This window comes from Columba livia, chromosome 2 (genome assembly GCF_036013475.1).
Source record: "Columba livia isolate bColLiv1 breed racing homer chromosome 2, bColLiv1.pat.W.v2, whole genome shotgun sequence".
Classification (NCBI taxonomy): Eukaryota; Metazoa; Chordata; class Aves; order Columbiformes; family Columbidae; genus Columba; species Columba livia.
Genome location: NC_088603.1, coordinates 134,414,818 through 134,436,202, shown reverse-complemented (window position 1 = coordinate 134,436,202; position 21,385 = coordinate 134,414,818). Strand labels below are relative to the sequence as shown.

At 39.9% G+C, this 21,385-nt stretch overlaps 1 protein-coding gene across 4 annotated transcripts in view; it reads right to left on the bottom strand.

The window, feature by feature from the left end:
• Nucleotides 1-19,890, bottom strand: part of WWP1 (WW domain containing E3 ubiquitin protein ligase 1) — a 57,420-nt gene extending 37,530 nt beyond the window's left edge. For all 4 annotated transcript variants that reach the window (XM_065053910.1, XM_065053911.1, XM_065053913.1 and 1 more), the window contains exons 1-2: nucleotides 19,664-19,890; nucleotides 707-797 (exon numbers count right to left, since the gene is read on the bottom strand). In XM_065053910.1, coding sequence (XP_064909982.1) covers nucleotides 707-776 — 70 coding nt within the window. In that variant the 5' untranslated portion in view covers nucleotides 777-797; nucleotides 19,664-19,890. The remainder of the gene's footprint in view (nucleotides 1-706; nucleotides 798-19,663) is intronic.
• Between the last annotated feature and the right edge of the window lie 1,495 nt (nucleotides 19,891-21,385).

The window sequence follows — 21,385 nt, the reverse complement described above, 5'->3', positions numbered from 1 at the left end:
AGAACCAGCTGCCCAGGAAAGTTGTGTAATCTACAGTCTTTGAGATACCCGAAATTCAACTCGACAATTTGCTGAGCAACCTGATCAGACTTCAAAGGCAGCCCTGCCTTCTGCAAAACAGTGGACTAAGAAATCCCCGAACTTCCCTTCTAACCTAAATTATTCCATATGGCTGTGTAATACAACTTTCTGCCTTAAGGATAATACTGAACGCCTATGTTATTCTCAAAAGATGTTTACCTGGTATGTAAACAAAGAGCTTAATCTTTTGAAGGGCTGCCAAATTTTGTGATCCCCTCTAGTTCTTCTCCAGCTTTACTATAACACTGTACCCATTTTCAGCTTGGGGTTCACTACAACCACCCATGTGCTTTGTACGATTTCAATAATCTATGTTCCCTCTATAGAATTTTGCCAGAAATTATTTGTTCCCAAGCAAAATTCTTTACATTTGTCCCTACTGTTGTACTGAATCTCTTTTTAATTCTAATTTGAGGAGATCATTTAACCGTTACCTAACTCACTGTACAACCTCTAACTAGCTTCAATTCATCTACATATACTATAGTCATACTCTTTACTGTAACATTCAGGTTATTAATTAAAATATTAACTACACTGATCCATATTTTACATTCATTTCAAAGATTGTTTTTTTAGAATATGTTTTCCCATAAAAATCACCATGATACACATCATTACTTGCCTGTTACTTGCATCTGTAATCTTCCATTATGGTTGTTACTTGTATCAGATCTTGGTGAGGCTGTGGCCATGTCAGAGTTTTAAGCTTTTGCCTACAAGAAAAGCACAAAGGTAGCTTATTAAAAAGTACTTATCTCTGCATGTTAGTTACAACTACTAAATAAAATGCTCAACTAATTAGTAAGTTACCAAATGTTACTTACGTATGGCAGACTGCATTATTTTGTAACACCAGTTTAAAAAAAAAAAAAAAAAAGGAATTAAATACTTGCATTTGTTTACATAGTTTAGAACTGTGCAAACCAAGAAACAAGAATCAGCTGTGATGTCAATATTCCTGTCTCCAGAAGATATGCTTATAGTTTGATTTTTAGACGAGCTAAGCACCAACAACTTCAAATGAACAAAACCTCTGAAACACTTACATGATTGAAAAACCAAGCTGTCCCCTGAACAATAAACTCAAGCAATAACAGAAGTGATTCGGACAAAGAACATTTGAATACTATCCCTAGATTTGCAGTCAGCTTTCTATACCAGTTTTGTCTACCCACAAATCACTTCCCTCATCTGTTGAGACAGTAAGCACTTTACAAGGACTATCCCATCTTATCATTCAGTGACTGAAACAGGGTGACTGATCTCAGCTGGGGCATCCCTGCACTTGAAGCACATGCAAACATTACTCCCATCCTCCTGACACAAAACTAGAAGTGAAATATTCTCTGTTTCTATCAGACAACTGTTTTTCATGAGAAAAGACTATGTACATTTAAAATGTTTTCCATGATCTGTATGATGTAAACATTATGTGAACATTAACTGGTATCAATAATACTATTGAATATTTGTCACCAAATCTTTTTGAACATGCACATCAGCAAAAAATGTGAGTATGAACCCCAATATATGTATACCTATTTATAAATTATGTCTAAGTACCACTGCACTAATATAGTACATTATAAAACATAAAAACAGAAATTAGAAAGTATGAGATAAAGATGAAATAAACAGTATTTTTATGTAATTTTTATTAGTATAAAACTTTTGGTCTTGCTAAAAAAAAAAATTGGGTTTTTTTGTGAGAGCCATGTGACTGAATATGCTTCATCATTTCTAAAATGTTGGCTTAACACTTTGTAATACAGTGATTTGAAAGCCTGATTCTAAATTCAGTTCAACACTTGGTTTTAATGGCAGTCATAGCCAGAAAAGACAATTTACAAAGATATGTACATTCAAATGAAAGTGCATCACTGGCTGCACTTACTAAATTGTGATATTCATTTTTCATCCCCATCCACTAATTATGCAAAGGTTTTTCTTGAAATTTGGCCAGTAAATTTCCATCTCCTCCAATGTCAATCCATTGTTATTGCAAACTAATGGAAGGTGTTGCATACTTAAATTTTCAACAAATGTATTCAAAACCTCCTGAAACTCTTCATTTGGAACACTTTTAAACAGCTGAAAAAATTCTGCTTCCAAGTTTAAGTATACAGATACAAGTTTTTATAGATGACACACATATCTGCTGGCAGCAAAATCACATAATGATGGAAAGGTTTCCAAACATCTGTTTTCAAAGTGCTCTCTCCATAGCACGAGTTTCTTTCAAAAAGCGGTCATCTTCTTGCTCATAGTTAAAATGTCACCTTCACCTTGAATTGACACATTAGGTTGGTTATTTTTTTGAAAATGTCTGTTAGTTGGCATACTCCTGACAGCTGCTTACCATTATAGGTCAGCAAATTCAGAACACTCATATTTTTGTGAAAAAAAAACACATAATTAATCTTTAAGTTTTACAATTCTTCTACATACTTTGCCGTGATAAACCAGCAAACCTCTAAGTCCCCATGCTATTACAAATTACTGTAAACATCCTACTATTTAAAGTTCTTGTTTTCATACAATTAACCATATTGGTGACATCCTGCAGCACTGTGCACTTCTGGTTCCAACTTCCTTGTTGCTTGCCTATGCATGATGCAGTGAATGAATTCCATGTGTGGTGCTCTCCTTGCAACCTTACCCTGGAATCTCTATTTCAGTCAAAGAAGGCACTTAATCGGTGGTTATATTTGCATAGTTTTTCCATAAAAAAAAAAAAAAAAAAAAAAAGTTAAAGAAGTTATTTACTGTTAAAAATGCGTGTTTTCTGGTACATCGTTCCTTAGTGACTTAGTTCTTTGTGTATTTCTTTACATTTCATTATCAACACAGAATCAATCTAGCAACTACCATAAGCTGAGCCACATTAACCACATCTATACTTTCAGCCAGCTGTATAGTAAGCCGCTCACACTGTATAATTTGTTATAATATATATTTCTTCAAATTTTTGGCAGTGTTTTCCAGACATCATCCAACAGCATCTGCCAACAACGAAATGCATTTTAATTTGTCACCATTTTGTTTTCCATGCATTATTTCAGACAATTTTACTGCTGCAGGAAGATCAAGTGTTTTTCCAATGGTATGTGGCTTTATATCTTTTGCTATTGAGAAATATTAAAAGAGGCTTCTAAAGATGTATCATTAACTTTAGCTAAATCTTGTAAAGTACTGGACTGAGTATCGCAAGACTGAAAAAAACTGTAGAGGTTTGTCTTCATGGTCCGGATGTTTAGTTTTTAAATGCCTTGCTAATTGTGATGGCTTCATATTATCAGTAGCTGGTATCTCCAGGTACAATATCCTCTTAGGGTGAGGTTCATCTTTAACAAGAGTAGATGTACATCCATATTTCAAAGAGCCTTCTTGATAAACCCAGATATTTTTGGCCAATGTCTTGTCATATCTAATTGCCACTGATTTTACCTTGTAATGCAGCTGTCCAGGAGCTCATACTAGGAGTAGGAGAAGTATCAGCTCTGTCATGTTCTTGTTGTTCACTTGTGTGCACATTATTTGTTTTACCTTCAATCCATTATCTCTTCGCAGGATTTTTTTTAAGCCACTTGACCATTTTTGTGAGGGTTAGTTTAGTCAAAATGAGATATTATAATTCATAATCCCACCTAACCAGGCACACAAACTACACACCTTGCAATACACTGAAAATGAACGAACAAGTGAAGGTGCTATTGTGTCTGCCAACCCCCCCATATTGTGGAACACCAGATCTGCCCTCAGGACACCCGCAAACCACACATGACACGGAAGCATCTGACATACAGATCAAATGAAGATGCCAGCATCGATATGTATCCTAAACAGAGCTTAATTTTTTTCTTATTTTTCAGATAAAACATAAATCCTAATATTTTCTTCCCACACGTCAATGGATGGTCTTGCACACCCCACTTTGAAGGCCACTGATACAGAAGACATCAAAGGAGCAACACATGCCATCAATTCCATGGCAAGTTAACTCAAATTCATAACAAAAAAACAAGATCTGCCATCTATTTCTAATCATACATTAAAAAAAAATGAGTTTAGACATACTTTTATAACTGACAAATTATTATTATTTTTACTGGGGTTTTTCCTCCTATTGTTCTACTTGTATTAATAACTATCCAAACTCAGCTACTGAAATTTGTAAATGAAGTTAATAGGTTATTGTCTAATCAGCCTTGATGCACGTTAGTTCTCCTGGGAGGGAGAAGAGAGAGCCTGCTCACATCACGATGTTTGTAACTTTCATTCAAGATCCAAAAAGCTGTCTTATTGAAAACAAACCAACAAACAAAAGTCTTCACTGCCTGATGCACACTCAATCCCACTCAATCCCAGTCAAACATGTCTTTCTTCCAGGTAAACAAAGCCCTAAGGAAGAAAAGTTCACCAAGTGACATTGTACAAGATGAAGGACCTTATCTAGAGCTTTGGATATCTATTACTCCCTGAAGGCTGGTCTGGGTATATGACAAACACTGCTGTACAATGGAAGAAGAGAAGCATAATCCAACACTTAGACCCTGAGCCTTTGATAGGAAAATTACTACCATGATGCAGCCACGTGGGTGGCGGGTGAGTACAGCATAGGACAACAATCCTATTTATCACATGTACCATTTACAGTAGTGATAAAAACAGTATTAGTGACCTCGTGTAAGGTGTTAGTACTCACTGTCATAGTCAAGAAAAGGATAGGACAAGAAGAGCCCTACTGGGAGAATAAAGACAACAAAAGAACAGTCTAGAAATTAATAAAGACTGAAGTAAATCTGCTCATTATCTATAAATATATCAGGAACACGTAGAAAACAAAAATAAAGGCTACTGAATTAGAAGAATAGTGTTAACATACATATTCCCAAAAAAAATCACAGGTTTCTGGGGGGCAAGATTGCAGCAGAGAGAGTGACCAAGCATATACTATATGAAACTAAGCAGGAATAGTAAAGAAGTCACAGAGCAGAGGGACTGACGGACTTGCACGAGGCTGGGATTATACCATCACTCTCTTACTTTATTAGAAGTAAAATTTTCCATAAACTGAGAAAGAGTTTTAAAAGTTCTTCAACTAGAAATTCTTCAAATACTAAAAAACAGTAAGTTTCAAGGACTGACAGCTTCCTGTCTCTACAAGTCAGAAGAAACTACGTCTGGCCAAAAATAACCAAAATTTCAACCAAGCAAGTCTGAACTTGGTGAAGGAAAGAACGGTATGGCAATTACACAAAGTGAAGTGATGATTTTCATTAGGAGAATTGCAAAGTTTTCACAATGAGGGCTGTCAAAAGCAAAAGCAGTATTTTCTTGATCTAGTTTGCAAGAAAGCCTATTTGAGAAAGAAAAACAGGTAGTGAAGAAGCACTGAAAGATTTTGGGTTGTTCTACATAAACAATATTTTAATGTTTTATTTCAAATAATGCAAGCCCTAGCCATTCATCGGCAAGGGAGCACTATGACCTATGGGCACTAGTTAACTGCTTTCTTGCATCATGCATACACTTTTTCTCCCCTCAGCCTTAAAGCCCTGTTTTTTGTTACTCAAAATAAATGCCCCGTTTGGCTACTGAACATGTTGATTAAGTGTTAAAACCTTTGAGGTTTTCTCTACATAACCTTAAAAAGATTACATGCAGCAACATAAGAGTCACCATGTTGTAGTTACAAAAATGGCTACAGGTACCACCCACCGTTGAATATGAGATGACTACATTTCTATTCAACTTCTAGGTTAAAAATTATTGGTCTAAAGGAAGTGAAGCTTTACTTTCAGAACTATTTCACTGACACATACAAACCCACTCCCCTCAACATGTATGGACATTAAAAATCAATTAAGAAAGAGTCTCGAGAGCCACATAAAGATCATATTATCATAACACTTCTGTTCAAACCATCCTCATCATACATAACTGTTACATCAACCCAGAGTACAATCTCTTTATTAACACCTAAAACAGATTATGTTAAAAATTAGTATTATTTCAGCTCTATAAATTATTTTGCGTAACTACAGATCCATTAGGACAAAATAAGATGCTAGTAAAACCACAGGATGGCTGACACAGTATTCTATTGCAGAAATCAAAGGATCATTTCCTAATTCATGTGAATCAACAGTTTCATAGAAGACAATGTAGTTAACAATAAATTTACACCTCTGTGAATAATTTTTTTCTAAATCTCAAAATGCCAACTAGGGAAGGTGCCCGCTAGACCTGTTGTTTCACAACAGAGGAGTTATGGGCGATGTGATGGCTGGAGGTCATATTTGGCACAGTGATCATGAAATGATAGAGTTTCCGTTCTTGGTGAAGTAGAGGGGTCAACAAAACTCCTACCTTGGACTTCTGGGGAATAGACTTTGGCCCGTTTTGGACCCTGGTTGGCAAAGTCCCTTTGGAGGGAGCTCTGAAGGGCAAAAGAGTCTCAGAAGGCTGGACATTCTTCAAGATGGAAATCTTAAAGGTGCAGAAACAGGCTGTCCCTGTGCACCAAAAGACAAATCACAGGGGAAGAAGACCAGCCTTGTTGAACACAGAATTTTGATGGAACTCTGGAAAAAGAAGAGAGTTTATGAACTTTGGAAGAAGGGGCAGGCAACTCAGGAGGACTACAAGGACATCATGAGGTTATGCAGGGAGAAAATTATAAGGGCCAAAGCCCACCTAAAACTTAACTGGCTACTGCCATAAAATTCAATTAAAAAAAAAAAAGTTTCATCATTTATCAGCAGTCCTGGCTCACTGGGAGGTCCTAGTTGACTGAAGGTCAGCAAATGTGACACCCTTTTACAAGAAAGGTGGGAAGGAAGAGCCAGGGAACTATAGGCCTGTCAGTCTAACCTCAGTGCCAAGGAAGGTTATAGAGCAGATCATCTTGAGTGCCATCACATGGCATCTACAGGACACTCAAGTGATTAGGCCCAATCAGCATGGTCTTGCTTGACTAACATCATCTCCTATGACAAGGTGACCTCATTAATGGATGATGGAAAGGCTGTGGATGTTGTTTAGCTGGACTTTAGTAAAGCATCTGGCACTGTTTCCCACGGGATTCTTCTGGAGAAACTGGCTGCTCATGGCTTGGATGGGCATACTCTTTTCTGGGTAAAAAACTGGCTGGGTGGCCAGGCTCAAAGACTTGTGGTAGAGTTAAATCCAGTTGGCGGCCAGTCACAAGAACCTGGGAGTGTTGTTTGACAGGCAGCTGAATATGAGCCAGCAGTGTGCCCAGGTGGCCAAAAAGGCCAACAGCATCCTGGCTTGTATCAGAAATAGCATGGTCAGCAGAACTAGAGAAGTAATCATACCCCTGTACTTGGCACTGGTGAGGCTGCACCCCAAATACTGTGTTCAGTTTTGGGCACACTGAGGTGCTGGAGAGAGTTCAGAGAAGGGCAATGAAGCTGCTGAAGGGTCTGGAGCACAAGTCTCATAAGAAGCAGGTAAAGGATCAGGGTTTGTTTAGCCTGGAGAAAAGGACGCTTGGGGGGACCTTATCGCTGTCTACAACTACCTGAAAGGGGTTGTAGTGTGGTGGGTGTCCGTCTCTTCTACCATGTATCAAGAGACAGAAAAAGAGGAAATGGCCTCAAGTTGCACCAGGAGATTGGATATTGGGAAAAACTTCTCCACTCAAAGGGTTGTCAAACAGACTGCTCAGGGAAATGGCTGAATCACCACCTCTGGAGGTATTTAAAAGACATGTAGATGTGTCATGAACATGGTTTAGTGGTGGACTTGGCAGTGCTAGGTTAACAGTTGGATATGATGATCTTAAAGGTCTTTCCCAACCTAAACAAGTCTATGATTCTGTAATACCAAATCACAAAGTCACAGAATGGTTGAGGTTGGAGACCTCTGGAGGTTGTCTGGTCCAACATCCCTGCTCAAGCAGGGCCACCTAGAGCCATGGTTATGTCCAGACGTCTTTCTAATATCTCCAAGGTGGAAGACTCCACAACCTACCTGGGCAAGCTGTGCCAGTGTTGAGTCAATCTCACAATGAAAAAGTGTTTCCTGATGTTCAGAGGGAAATCTCCTTTGTTTCAGTTTGTGCCCATTGCTGCTGGTCACTGGGCACCACTGAAAAGAGCCCAGATCTGTCCTTTTTGCACCTACCCTTCAGGTATTTATATACATTGATGAGGTCCCTCTGAGTTTTCTCCAGGCTGAACTCTCCAGTTCCAGCTCTCTCAGCATTTCTTCAGAGGTGCTGACCTCTTCATGGCCGCTCGTTGAACTCTCTCCAATATGTCCATGTCCCTCTTGTACTGAGGAGCCCAGCACTGGGCACAGGACTCCAGATGTGGCTTCACCAGCACTGAATAAGAAGGAAGGAACACCTCCCTTACCATGCTGACAATTCTTTGTCTAATGCAGCCCAAGACCTCACTCGTCTTCTTTGCCACAAAGTCACATTGCTGATTCATGTTCAGCTTGGTGACCACCAGAACCCCCAGGTCCTTTTCTGCCAGCAGAATGTCTTGCTTCTTCCTGTTTAAGCTAAAAAGCACTACCAAAACCATTTTCAACTGACAATATCCTTCAGTTCTTTACCTATGAGTAGTTCACAAGCATTCTCCAAATAAAGGATTTACTTGAGGCTGAGAGGACTGAAAAAGGACCAAACAAAAACGTTAAGTAGTAAATCCAACTCTGACACAACAAAGAAGAATAAAGCTATGAGAAAGTCCTCATACTTTCTGCTATCATCAACATACTTTTTGGAGTGAATCTTCAGACCAGCCAAAAAAGGGAGAGAGTAGCATTTAATTTTTTATGTTTTCACCAAGCCCACAGCACATACTCATGTGTCTAGATATACCAGTGGCTTCATTAGGATCTGTTTTGACATTACAAGCATTTCAGCTTCAGCAGTCTCCTCCTCAGGGTCTATAAGGCCTTGTCAGCAAGGCAAGCCATTATTTCTTCCTGACAACTAACAGCTTCTCCAGAGATACTTTAACATCCATGATACACTGAAAATATTTTGTAACTAAGTTCCTAGTTGCCAGCCCTACAGACTTGACCTGGAAAGCAAACTGCCATTCTTGTTAAATCACAGAACATCTGAGATTGAAGAGACTCAGGGGAACCATTGAGTCCAACTCCTGATTCCACAAAGGGCAACCTAAACATTAAATTACGTATCTAAGACCGTTGTCTGAACAGGTCTTGAACTGGAAGCACTGGTCAGTTCCCAGAGGTATAATATCACTGGTATTAGAGAGACTTGGTGGAATGAGTCCAGCGACTGGAGTGCTACAGGCTGTCCAGGAGGGATACCCATGGCATGTGAGGTGGAGGAGCTGCACTGTATGTAAGGGGGGAATTGATTGAACAGCCCTTACCGTTAGTGATGATGTGGTTGAGAGCATCTGGGTGAGGATTAGGGGACTGGAAAACAAAGGAGATGTAGTGAGTGTCTACCATCAATTGGCCAGCCAAGATCTAAGCACTGATGAGTTATTCTATAAGCAATTAGGAGAAAACTCTGGATCGGCAGCCCTTGTCCTTATTGGAGATTTCAGCTTCCCAGACATCAACTGGAAATATCATACTGTGATGACCAGTAAGTCTGGGAAATCCTTGGAGTTTATGGAAGCTAACTTCTTGCCACAAGTACTCAGTGAGCCAACTAGGAGACATGCTCCTAGACTTGTTACTAGTGCACAGAGAAGGATTCATGGGAAATGTGATGGTAGATGGCTGTGTTGGGCACAGTGATGACAAAATTGTCAAGTTTAAAATTTTTTCTATAATGAGAAAAAAAGGTCAGCAGAGTTTCTACCCTGAATTTCAAGAGAGCAAATGTTATTCAGGGAGCTATTTGGCAAGTACCATGGGAATCTCCTTTTGAGGACTCAGGAGTCCACAAGTGCTGGCCAGTTTTTAAGAAACACCTTTTAAAACCACAGGAGCAGGCAATTCCAGTACACTGTATGTCAAGCAAGCAGAGCAGAAGACCAGCTTGGCTGAATAGGGAACTCCTCGTGGAGCCCAAGAGGAAAAAGAAATTGTACAATCTCTGGAATCAAGGTCAGGCTTCGCAGGAAGATTGGAGAGCTGTGGTTCATTTATGCAGGGAGAAGACACAAATGGCCAAAGCTCAATCAGTTTTGGAACAGGCCAGTGCTGTATCAGATAACAAGAATGTCTATTTTAAGTGCACTAATAGTAAGAAGAGGTCTAAAGAAAACACTGGACCAATACTTGTTGAAGATGGCCACAGGGTCTTAAGCCAACCTATATGCACTTCCTAGCCCTTCACCCCAGAAAATAAATCTTTGTTCATTCATATTGTCATGGAGAGCAAGCTACATTAAAAAATACTTCATTTTCTGGTTGGGTTTGGTTTTGGTTTTTTGTTGTTGTTAATTCTTTGGTTTTGGGGGGTTTTTTGGTTGTTGTTTTGCATTTTGTTGTTGTTTTTCATACACATTTCCTGATCATACTTTCCAATGCTGCACTATTGACCCATGCATCATCTACAACATATTGCCAGCCTCATATTAGGGTCTAAGAAAAAAAAAAATATGGCACAGCTACATAAGTTTTAAAAAAAATATTTATCAGAGTGTTATGCAGGAGGTACAAATGGCTGCAGCATGAACTCGAGCTGCCCATGCTGCCTGGCTCAGAAGCTACACAATCACCACAGACACAGCTCTGAATCAGTCTGAGCTGGAGCTCTGCATAGTGTTTTTTTACTACAAGAAAGAAAGACCTAGAACAGCAGAGGGAGAATAGGATTGTGATGATGTAAGAAGAATTTGTATGAGGCCTAGTACTACTGCTCACAGAGTAACCTATCAGCAAAATATTTAGGGTACACATTGCTCACGAATCTTACTCACAATGACGCTTCTAGGGTCTACCACAATATCAAATAATGAAACATATCACAATGCCTTCTCCATGTATTACGGATAGTATCACATGCACAGAGAAAAAAAAATGGAGTAAACAACTTCCGAGTTGCTTGAACAGAACAACGGTAGTTAAAGGCTGACAGTCCAAGATACGTGTCGAGAAATCAGGGAAGAATATTTTCTCCCTCATTTTATTATTCAACTGAATAGCCTTCATGTCTGCCAGAATACATAACATGCCAGTACACACTAGTCTTTAGCCTCTCTAGATTGACTTCTGTTATGGATAATGCTAATGGTTGGTATAAATTACTGTTTATCATACTTGGATCGAGAGCAATGTAAAGTAACATACTAAGATATATCTCTAAAATACAGGCAGATTTTAGTACACCTACACTTCAAAAAGAAAACCTTACTATACTTTCATGTAGGTGCTTACATATCAAACATAATTTCTACGTTAACAATATGGAAGATGGAGAAATACTGGCTTCAGAACAGGCAGGCAGCCTAAGCACACACCAAGAGTGCCCAGATAGCTTATAAAATCCACTCACAAGAATTCACGCCTGTCATCAGCACCTTATTAGTCACAATAGCCATGACTACATTAAGCACATCTCTACTGCCGTCACAGCAAAATTAATACACTGACAAATTCAAAAGGAATATAAAACAACACTAAAGATATTAACCAAGAGTGCTGTTTCTGTTACACCTTTCCGCTTGTTTTCATGGGGATATGAAGAAACCATGATTAAAGAATACCAATAATGGGAAATACATTAATACTGCCTAACAAAATAGTCTCCCAGTCTCACCACTGTTCTGATAAGTCAGTAGAAGATGACATTTCAAAGAAAAGGGGAAGAAAAAACTATTATATTCAGTGTTATGGGCTAAAGTGGTAGAAAGGGCCTTTGCACATCTTTCATCAGTAAGAGGTTTGACATGATCCACCTCTCCTCAGTAACTATCTCAAAAAATAGCTCAAAGAGGTATAAGTAGAATTCACTGCATGCTCTCACTCTCTTTTCTCTGAATATTTGCTTTTTAAAATGTGCTATGAAAGCCTCTTTCCAGCTGTCAATCTCAGCAGTGTTATAACACTAAAACATGTCTGTCCTAATTCAAATCACACACTGCACTGAACTTACCTATTACTACCTGAGAGCACTCACCCAAGCACTGTCACTTATTTTTAAAAAAAATATCCCTTCTGTCTCTACAGTGCTCAAGAATTCAACCTGATCCTTAATAAGGCTTCCAGGTGATAAATTCTCACCTCTTAAACTTAAAACAAAGAGCTACCTGATTCTACTCATTATTTTCCAATACAATTCTAACCTGAATCAATCAGATTCCAGAATTTAACTACACAAAAATGACAAGTTGAACACATGAAAATTAATAACACAAGTCTTAACAGAAAAGCCCAATGCTTGACTTCTCAAGAATCAATATTGGACCACATCAATACATTTTGTATTAACTCAATGTTATAAATGAGTCAATGGGCTCTAAGAAAACTACTTAAATTTTACAGTAAAACAGTGCTTGAAATATCAGTTATTTTAATTTCGGTGAACAGATGGAGTTCATGAGAAATGCAGATACCCTCACAAGGGTCAGCATCCTTTCTGGTGAAAAGCTAAAGACTAAATTATATAACCTAAAATCAATAACAGCTAATGCTTGAGAGCAACAGTGCCTTGAAACCAAGCGACTACAAAAACAGCACAGAAAAGGTCATCCAACCTTTTCAGAATTATTCCCTTATTCATGTTGATTTTCAAGGAACTTTTGAGGGCAATACTAGAGACAGAAGAAGAAAGAGACAAACATCTCTAGCATCCTTTACCCATATAACTTCCATTTGCATTACATGGTCAACACACAGGTCTTCCAGCTTGAAAAGTATTAAGAATCCTTAGTCATTCTGTCATTCTTCCATATAAATTGGTCAATCCTTGCTGTCCTATTTTGCACCTTCTCCAGTTCTACTACCTGCCTTTTGAGACAGGGTGGACAGTGGAAAAGATTAAAAAATGAACAAAGCATTCCCTCAAGATAGGAAAGCACTGTGGATATAAACAGTGGCATCACGACGTTGTCTGTTTTATTCTTTATGCTACTCCTACATCTTCTACACCAACCTTTGAAACCATCAGCTTTTAAGCTGGGCGAAGTGTTAATAAACATCTGGAAAAGTGTTCTTTCTTCCCCTCTATTAACAGGGAGAGATTGAAACACAAAGTTTTAAGCATGTAGGAGAATAAGCCCAAAGTGCACATCTCTGCTAATACAGATTTATTTTAATTTCTTTTGGCCTTCCAAGCTTTGAAATTGAAGCAACCAGCATAATAGATTTACTCAAAATAGACAAAAACATCAACCAACTCTGAAAACAAGCTGTGCCTAGTAGTTTAAAAAAACCCACATAAAAAACCAAGAAAGGCTGAGAAAGGCTGTAGTGAGCTGTGTACACTAACTTGCTCATAAGAAGTATTTAACCATCAAGTTTAGGCACTGAAGTACAATTAAAATTCCTATTACACAGCAAAGGATTTTCTCCTTGCCTGTATAGCAATCTATTCCTTATTTTGAATCATACATCAGCCAATCCCAACTGAATCTTGTAAAAATTACTTCTTGATAGACTACCCTACTCAACTTTTCTAAGCGTGGTCTAACATCTCCTTGTTCAGCATAAGCTGAAATTTACTAATTCTAGTCAATGTTCTGTTGTTCTCTGCTGGAGGCCTCTTCTCCCTTCTTTTCATGCTAAAAAACCCCAACATTTTCCATTTTATTTGCACGGGAGCAGTACTATTCTAATAGTTTACTCCTGAATCAGTTATTTTTTCCTGATGAAAGATGGAATACAAACAACAAATAAACACAACAGTCCATTTGTAAAAGAGCTGAAGTTAGGAGGTTTCCACATAGTCCCAGAACCACTTGTCATACAATGGTAACATTTAGCAGTTTTCAAATTCACTTAGGCAATTCATATAAAAATAGCAAGCAGGCTATTATGTTATATTCTTAATACATTCCAACATTTTTTTTTATTCCATTCCTAACGGGACATTTTCATAGAGTAATTCACAATGATGTCAGGCTCTTATTACCAAATACTTAATTTACAGCCCATTTTGATGAATAGTTCTAGTTACTCCTTCCAATATGCTTTAGAACTCCTGTGTAAACACTAAAATGTACCCATTACCAAATACTAAACTAGCCCCTGTTATGTCTCTCTGAAGTTTCCACCTCCATTACTCAATAGTTTCTCCACCTACAGATTTTGCCAGTTCATTAGTAGCAGTCTTTTTGTCATATTACAAACTAAGGCTCCAACTAGTTTTCTTCCCATAGCTATTCCCTTAACAATACTCACTATCCCATGACAACATAGCTTTGTCAGCAATCTCTCACAAGGCATTGAGTCAGAGATTTATTTTATTTTTGAAATGACACACAATTTTCAGTCTTCCATCATATTTTTCAACACTAATTTATTTTTTCCTACCCTTGTAATTTGCATCCAGAACACAAAATACATTTTTTATTTCATTTTTTTCGAACACAAAATCTTTCCAGATACTACAGTAAGACAGTGACCATTTTTAAAAAGATAACAGTGTAAGAAGGCAGCTGGAAGTGGAAAACAAAAAGTGCCGAGAATGAAGGGAACTGAAATTTTAGAAAAAGCAGCTTATACACTTCCAACCTGAGATGACGAGAAAAGGGAAGATTTGCAATCCTGTTACTCTTCATCTTCTATTTAGCTTCCCTTAAGCACTTATTTTGCTTTTCAACTGTTTTGTTTACATAGAGATACTTTAATGTCACTGTGTATACAGGAAAATGAAAGAGTGCTAATGCAAATATATCAGTTAGTAAAAACAAGGTCAGTTTTTAAGATGACTGTACCTTGATCTGTTCAGCAGTTTTAGTTCAAGCTTACAAACCACAACTTACTGAATTTCTCAAGAACTAGCAGAGCCCTGTGTTTCAAAACTAGAGATGTGTTCTTTTTTCTCAGTTCTGATGCCCAAGTATATTGTGCAATTTTACAGATTATGAATTTTGCCTTTCCTGTTTACTTTTCCCTATTCTAAAACTACTACTCCTTTCATTTGATTTACACTGAGAAATCACTAGCTATCTTGAAATGCACCAACTATCCAAAGTTCTCTCATATTTTTCACCCACCTACGAGGAACACATAAAATCCTTAATTTGTTCCTCTTTTAAAGGACTCTTATGCTAATCTTCTGCTCCGTTTAAATGCTTATAACAAAAAAATCTTAGTTAGAAACCCAGTAACTAGAAACGTCCACAGAGCATACTCTCTATACTTTTGTCTGTACTCACAGCAGCACAGCCAAGAGCTCTCTTCTGCCCACTTCAGGCTGCAAGGTGAAGATACTTAAATGTGTAAAACAAAATCACTTTGCTGTTTTTTTTTTTTTTTTTTTTAATGTGACATCCTCTTCTCATAATTTTTTAAATTGTTTTCTTCCATCTCCACAATGATTTTCTAAAACCTTAACAGAGAAAAGTAGATGGAGTAATTCTGTGCCATTAGAACTACTTTGGAAGGTCAGTTACAAATACATTTGTATTCTCAATACCATTTAGACCTAAGACAAATCAAGAGAACATCCTATTTTGTTTTCAGTAACAGACACTTATATTTGAAAGAATTATTCTGAAGTGATTTGAACCAATGAATAATTCCTTGTGTTAGACATCAGAGGCTGAATTTCACTACAAAATACTACTGGCTGTACCAGTTACATCACTTCAAGTTAACATCCTTAACAGTGAGGATGTTAAGAAATCTTCAGGTTTTGAAACAGTTACATTTAAGTGTGCTCAGACTCCAGTCACTTAAAGCAGAACATAAACATCTCTAACATATTCCAGCAAAAAGAAAAACAGTGAATAATAATAAAGTTTCAAAAGCCCAAGAATGTAATCTGCCTTTTAAAACATACGCTGCACTCCAATTTTTATTAAAGACCTTATTTTAGACAAAAGCCATTATAAAGTAACACAACCAGCTACGTAAATTTTAGTTTATTCTTTTAAGTCAGTAGAACTTACAAGTTAAATTTAAATCCATATTCTCTTTAAACAGGATTTTGAAAGTACTTTTTTGACAAGACTGAACTTTCAAACTATACATTAGATTACAAGCTTACAAAACCCTCAACACTGACTAAGAGGAGAGGGAATTAAAATTAAAAAAAAAAAAAAAAAAAGGTTGTTTTGCCATATATCTGCTGTATCAAAACCACAGCAGTATACAGTCATGCAAACCTGCAATGATTAATTGCTTCATACTACATACCTGCATAGTAGCTACTAAGGCTGACATGTAATATGAGGATAAAGGTTTCCCTGAAATGCTAAGAAATTTAAAATCAACACACTGCAGCCTCACAGGTAAATAATTCCGATATACTGTAATTCTGACAGCTTCCCTGGCATCTTTGATGTTCCTCTGTAAAGCAACACTATAGTTGCAAAACAGAACTAAACTTCAGCATGCTTCTGGTTAAACTATCAGGTCCTCAAGCACAGCTAAAACATACCCCAAGAAGCATTTAATTTTTTATTTACAGAAAACATTTAAAAACAAAAACTCCCTCTTAAAAGGTATTGTAGTAAATTTTCAGCAAAAACCATGCCATGTCACCGTTCTGTAGGAAAAAACATGAGAGTGCACCACTCATAAGATCTGATATTTTCTACAAGCCTTTGGAATGCCTTTTCTGGACACTCTAACTCCTGCTGATGAGGAAGAGGAGACTTCTCTCTATAGCCATATAATTTTCCTTCAAGTAAAGAGAGGTGAGATCTCTGATACTTCCAATGGTCCTTACCTGTAACTATTTTATGTCACTACAGAAGATCAGCAAATTATGATAAATCTGAACTGACACCTACAGAGAAAGGAATTGGCCTCATGATGCAACGAAAACAAACTTTTAAAGGACTGGGGTGTAACCAGCTCCTAACATCTGCATTGGTACATATACCAAAGCAATGTTGAAGAATGCCACTACACATTGCCTTACTCAGTATTCAAAGGAAGAGTTTGGCAGTTCTAGTTAACAAGTTTAATTAGTACAGCAAAGAAAACAGGATTTTGATTAATTCAACACTACCACAGAAACTGAGGAACCCTGCCCCAATTTATGTACTTTCACACAGGAAGGCACACAGCAGCTGCTTTTCTGATGACTTTGAATTTTATGCAATTGATGCAGAGCTAGAAAGCCTTCTTTTATTTTTTTTTAATTGAAGTGAACATTACACTGTGCAGAAGAGCAGTACTAACCTAGTTGAAAAGATAGGACATGTTTATCAGTAACTTCACTCCTTTGGCTCAGTTTTTATGAAGAAAGTCTTTCTGACCAAGTCAAAAATAACTTCCAAGAATCTTTAAAGCACAGTTTGCAGGAAGTTTTTTGGTTTTTTTTGCCTATCACTCCATCCACTCCTTCTCTAAGCCTTTTCACTTAATTATCTACATTTCAGCTAACTAAATTCTAGGATGAACTTGGCTTGGGGGGGGGCGGATTTAGGTTGTGTTTCTTTACAGCTATCAACAAGTGTTTGCTCTAAGTGCATAAATACTAGTCATTTCCAAATAATAAACATAGCTTGGGTAATTATTTTTTTTATTACAGTATCTTAGTTTTCAAATCCAGTGTTTTAATGGCATAGGAATACTGAAGCATGAATGAACTGAATGCAATACCAACTTCCTCTCATAGTTCCTTACCCCCGACTCTTCTTTGTATCCAAAGACCAGGTGAAATCTCTTTCACCACACACATTCTTTTAAGAGAAAAAACAGGAAACTGAGTAGAAATTCCAACTTATCACAATTTCCAGCTTAGCAAGATTTCCAACTTTATATGGCAAGATAAGAAGGAAAACGAAAAGCAACAGAACTAGCAGTGCTTTTACAACTCTAAAATTTTTCTCAAAAGGATGAAAAATGTGATTTTTTTTCTATGTAGAATTTCTTTAATCTTTATTAGTATTAAAATCAATGAGAATAATTCAGTTTATACATTGATCAACATGGACACAGATAAAGCAGCATACAAAAATGAAAGAAACACCCAACAGCCCAAATTAGTGAAGGATTATCACAGCCCACCAGTACTCAGTTTGCTCCTATATCACAATGGGATCAAACTAGAATACAAATTTTAAGGGGACAGTCTAATTACTACAAAGGCTATACTGTGTTTCACATATATGCCCAAATATAAGCCAGACACCTGTACTCAGTATCATCTAGCAAGCCAATGTTATTAAACTTGCATAACCTGGGGTTTCTTTAATGCAAAATATTCTGATGATTTTCTACAGGACACAGGTGCCATGTGAAAATACAACTGAAATATGAAAAGCTCTTTTTATAGTTTCACCCAAACACCGAAGAACTCCCATTAAAATTGTTAGTGTTAAGTCCTTTTCTCTCTTGGATGTACAGTTTAAACATTTATAGTTCTGGAAGCAGCGCTAGATTATCCTAGTTAAACTGGGATGGGAATTGGTATTGTTCCAAAAAAAAAAAAAAAAAAAAAAGGACATCACAAATAAAAACAAGTAAATAAACACTTCCACTGAGTTGTAACATTTTGCCACAATATAAACAAAGATAAATTACATAAATAGGTCTTTCGAGGTCTTGAATTCACAGCCTGCTCAGCAAAACACACATTATGGGGACCCAGACAGACTAGCAGACACGTATAACTTGAGCAACAACCGTAACGACTTCCCAGCCTGCTGTGCTCCCCCTCCTCTTGAGAGAAGGCACACTGCACATATTGTGAGGGGTGACAGCAGCTCATTGTAGTGAGGAAACGGCTCTTCACCTCCTCCCTCTCCTGTTTCACCAAAGGAAGGTGAACTGAAACGTAACAATATCCTTCTCCTCTGCTTTGATCCCCCAGATAACCAAGCAAGGGCCGGCCCTGGAACTGCCTCGCTGACTCCCAGTCACTAATGCCTCTTGCAATCCACTCAGCATTGACACAGGTCAGGACTCAGCTCTCAGCCACCCTCACTCGAAAGGCCGCAGACAGGAATAAACAAGGTTATTCGCCTGACACTGGACACCAGCGACACTCGCCCTCTCCTTCAACCCCGTCCCGCACCTCCACGGGCTCTCCCAAGTCCCGACACCCCCTCCCCGTGCCAGGTGTGGGCCGAGAGGCCCTCAGCCCTGTCCAGACATGAGCCAGGGAGGGAGACGGCAGGGAAACCCAGCAATCCTCCCGTCACCAAACGGGGACAGCGAAAGGGGAGAAGCAACAGCCGCCATCCCCTACAGCAGGGCCCAGGGGGTGCGACGAGCTGAAGTGCTGGAGAGACCGAGACCCTCCTATAGCTCCCTTCGCCATTTTAGCCCCCACGCCCATTCCCCTCCTCCCCGCCCCTCAGTGACAGGGTCAGCTCGCACCGGTCCAGAGCCCACCCCCCTGCCCTCGCCGCCCCCGCTTCCCCACGACCGAGCGGCGGCGAAGAGGGAGAAAAACGGTCGCCGTTTTCTCCTCAGGCCGGTCGGGCTCTGCCGGGCCAGACCGCAAAGCGAGACGGCTGCGGCACAGCCTGTTTTGTTTCCTTACCGTGGCTCGCAGCCTCACAGCTGCTGCCGCCTCCTTCTCCTTCCTCCCACCTTTTTCTTCTTTTTCTCGTCCTCCTCGCCGCCGCGGCGGCTCCTCACCCCTCCGCGCCGCGCTCCGCCGCCGCCGCCGCGCAGGATGATGCCATCTCACAGCGGCATCGGCGGCTCCGGCACGACAATTCCCCTCCCGCTGCTCCCGCTGCTGCTCCCGCTGCTGCTGCTGCCGCTGCCGCTCCCGCCGCGCGCCCCCAACGGCCGTGCCAGCCTCGCGCGCGCGCCCCGGGCACGGGGAGCAGGAACTTGTGGAGCTGCTGCTGCTGCCGCCGCCGTCGCCGCCGCCCGGGCGGGAGGGCCCAGTCGGAGCCAGGCAGTGCGCAGCGGCGGTGGGAAGGAGAGGGGGAGCCTGAACCGACGCTCTTCAAAGGGGACAGGGCTTATTCCTAAGCGCCTGCCCCGGGTTGAACCAACTCGGGAGTTGTGGCGGGGAGAGGAGCTGAGCGGACTGAATCAACCTCTGCGGAGGAAGGGGAGGAGGGGCCGGGCCCAAAGCTGAGGCGCCGGCCGTAGGGGAGAGCGTGCGTGGGCAGGATAAGGGAGGCTTGTGTCAGTTACTGCCCACCCGAGAAAGCTGATCCACGGCCGAGGCGCCGGCAGCCCGCACACCCGGGTGGTGTGCAAGCGATAAAGGCGGGGGGTGTCTCCTCCAGCCGCCTCCCTCCCTGGCTGCGCAGGCAGGGAGGGCTCCTGTCGGCAGACTGCGCCGCCGCCCTAACAGTCGCCCCGTTCCGGAGCCAGGGGGGCCGTGCCGCTGGTTCCCCTTCGCTGCTGTCTGATCTCTCTCCCAGAGTAACTTCTGCTGTCCCGCACTTGGGGGGACACACGGACATGGGGCAGAGGCAGGTCCCCGCGGCGGCGGTGGAGCAGCTGACGAGGACGGGCGGCAGACCGGCCGCCTCTGCAGCGCCGGTTCCTGCGCACGAACACCTGCCCCGCCGCGGGCAGGGGGCTGCGTGTCGTTTCCCACCCTTAAAAAGGGCATTGGCGTTCCGTACAGACTGACATACCAGAAGTACTTGTATGCACAAACGTGAGGATTAAGTTGTGCCTTACGTTGAAGACTAATGAAGCTTTGGCTTCTTACCATCCAATATAATGCCATAGAGGCAGCAGTAGCAAGAGCTTTTGTGCATAAACAAGGCCTTTGAGTGCTTGTCTCAAAGTCCAGCGCCACTGTTAATTGAAAGGAACAAAAGCTTACAGTATGAGACCCTGAAGCAACTTCCAGCAAAGTCTGGTATTTTGTTGTTTTTAAAAAACAACATGAGGGCCAGCAATCTGATTTAGGCATGTAAATTCCTTCAGGAAAACAAAGGAAGCTCTTAAAAGCACTGCTTTCCAACCTATTCTTCATAGAAAACCTATTGTAAAACTACAAGTTTGGAAAAGAAAGAAATATATGTAGTTCAAAAGTATTTTAGATTAGACTTTTCTGAAAGAAAACAATACTAGTCTTCTCTTAGCTGGTAATGCTAGTACAAGTGCCTGAAAACTCTGTTTGAGTATTTGCAGTTAGCCGTTGTAACAGAACATGTGAACGGTACACTTGCAAAATCCATCGTGGGCATTAAGACTGTTTACAGTCTTCCATCTGATTTGCAGAATTCAAGAAATACTGTTTTCTGTACATCAACTAAGCTGACATTCAAACTACAGTCCTGCTTTT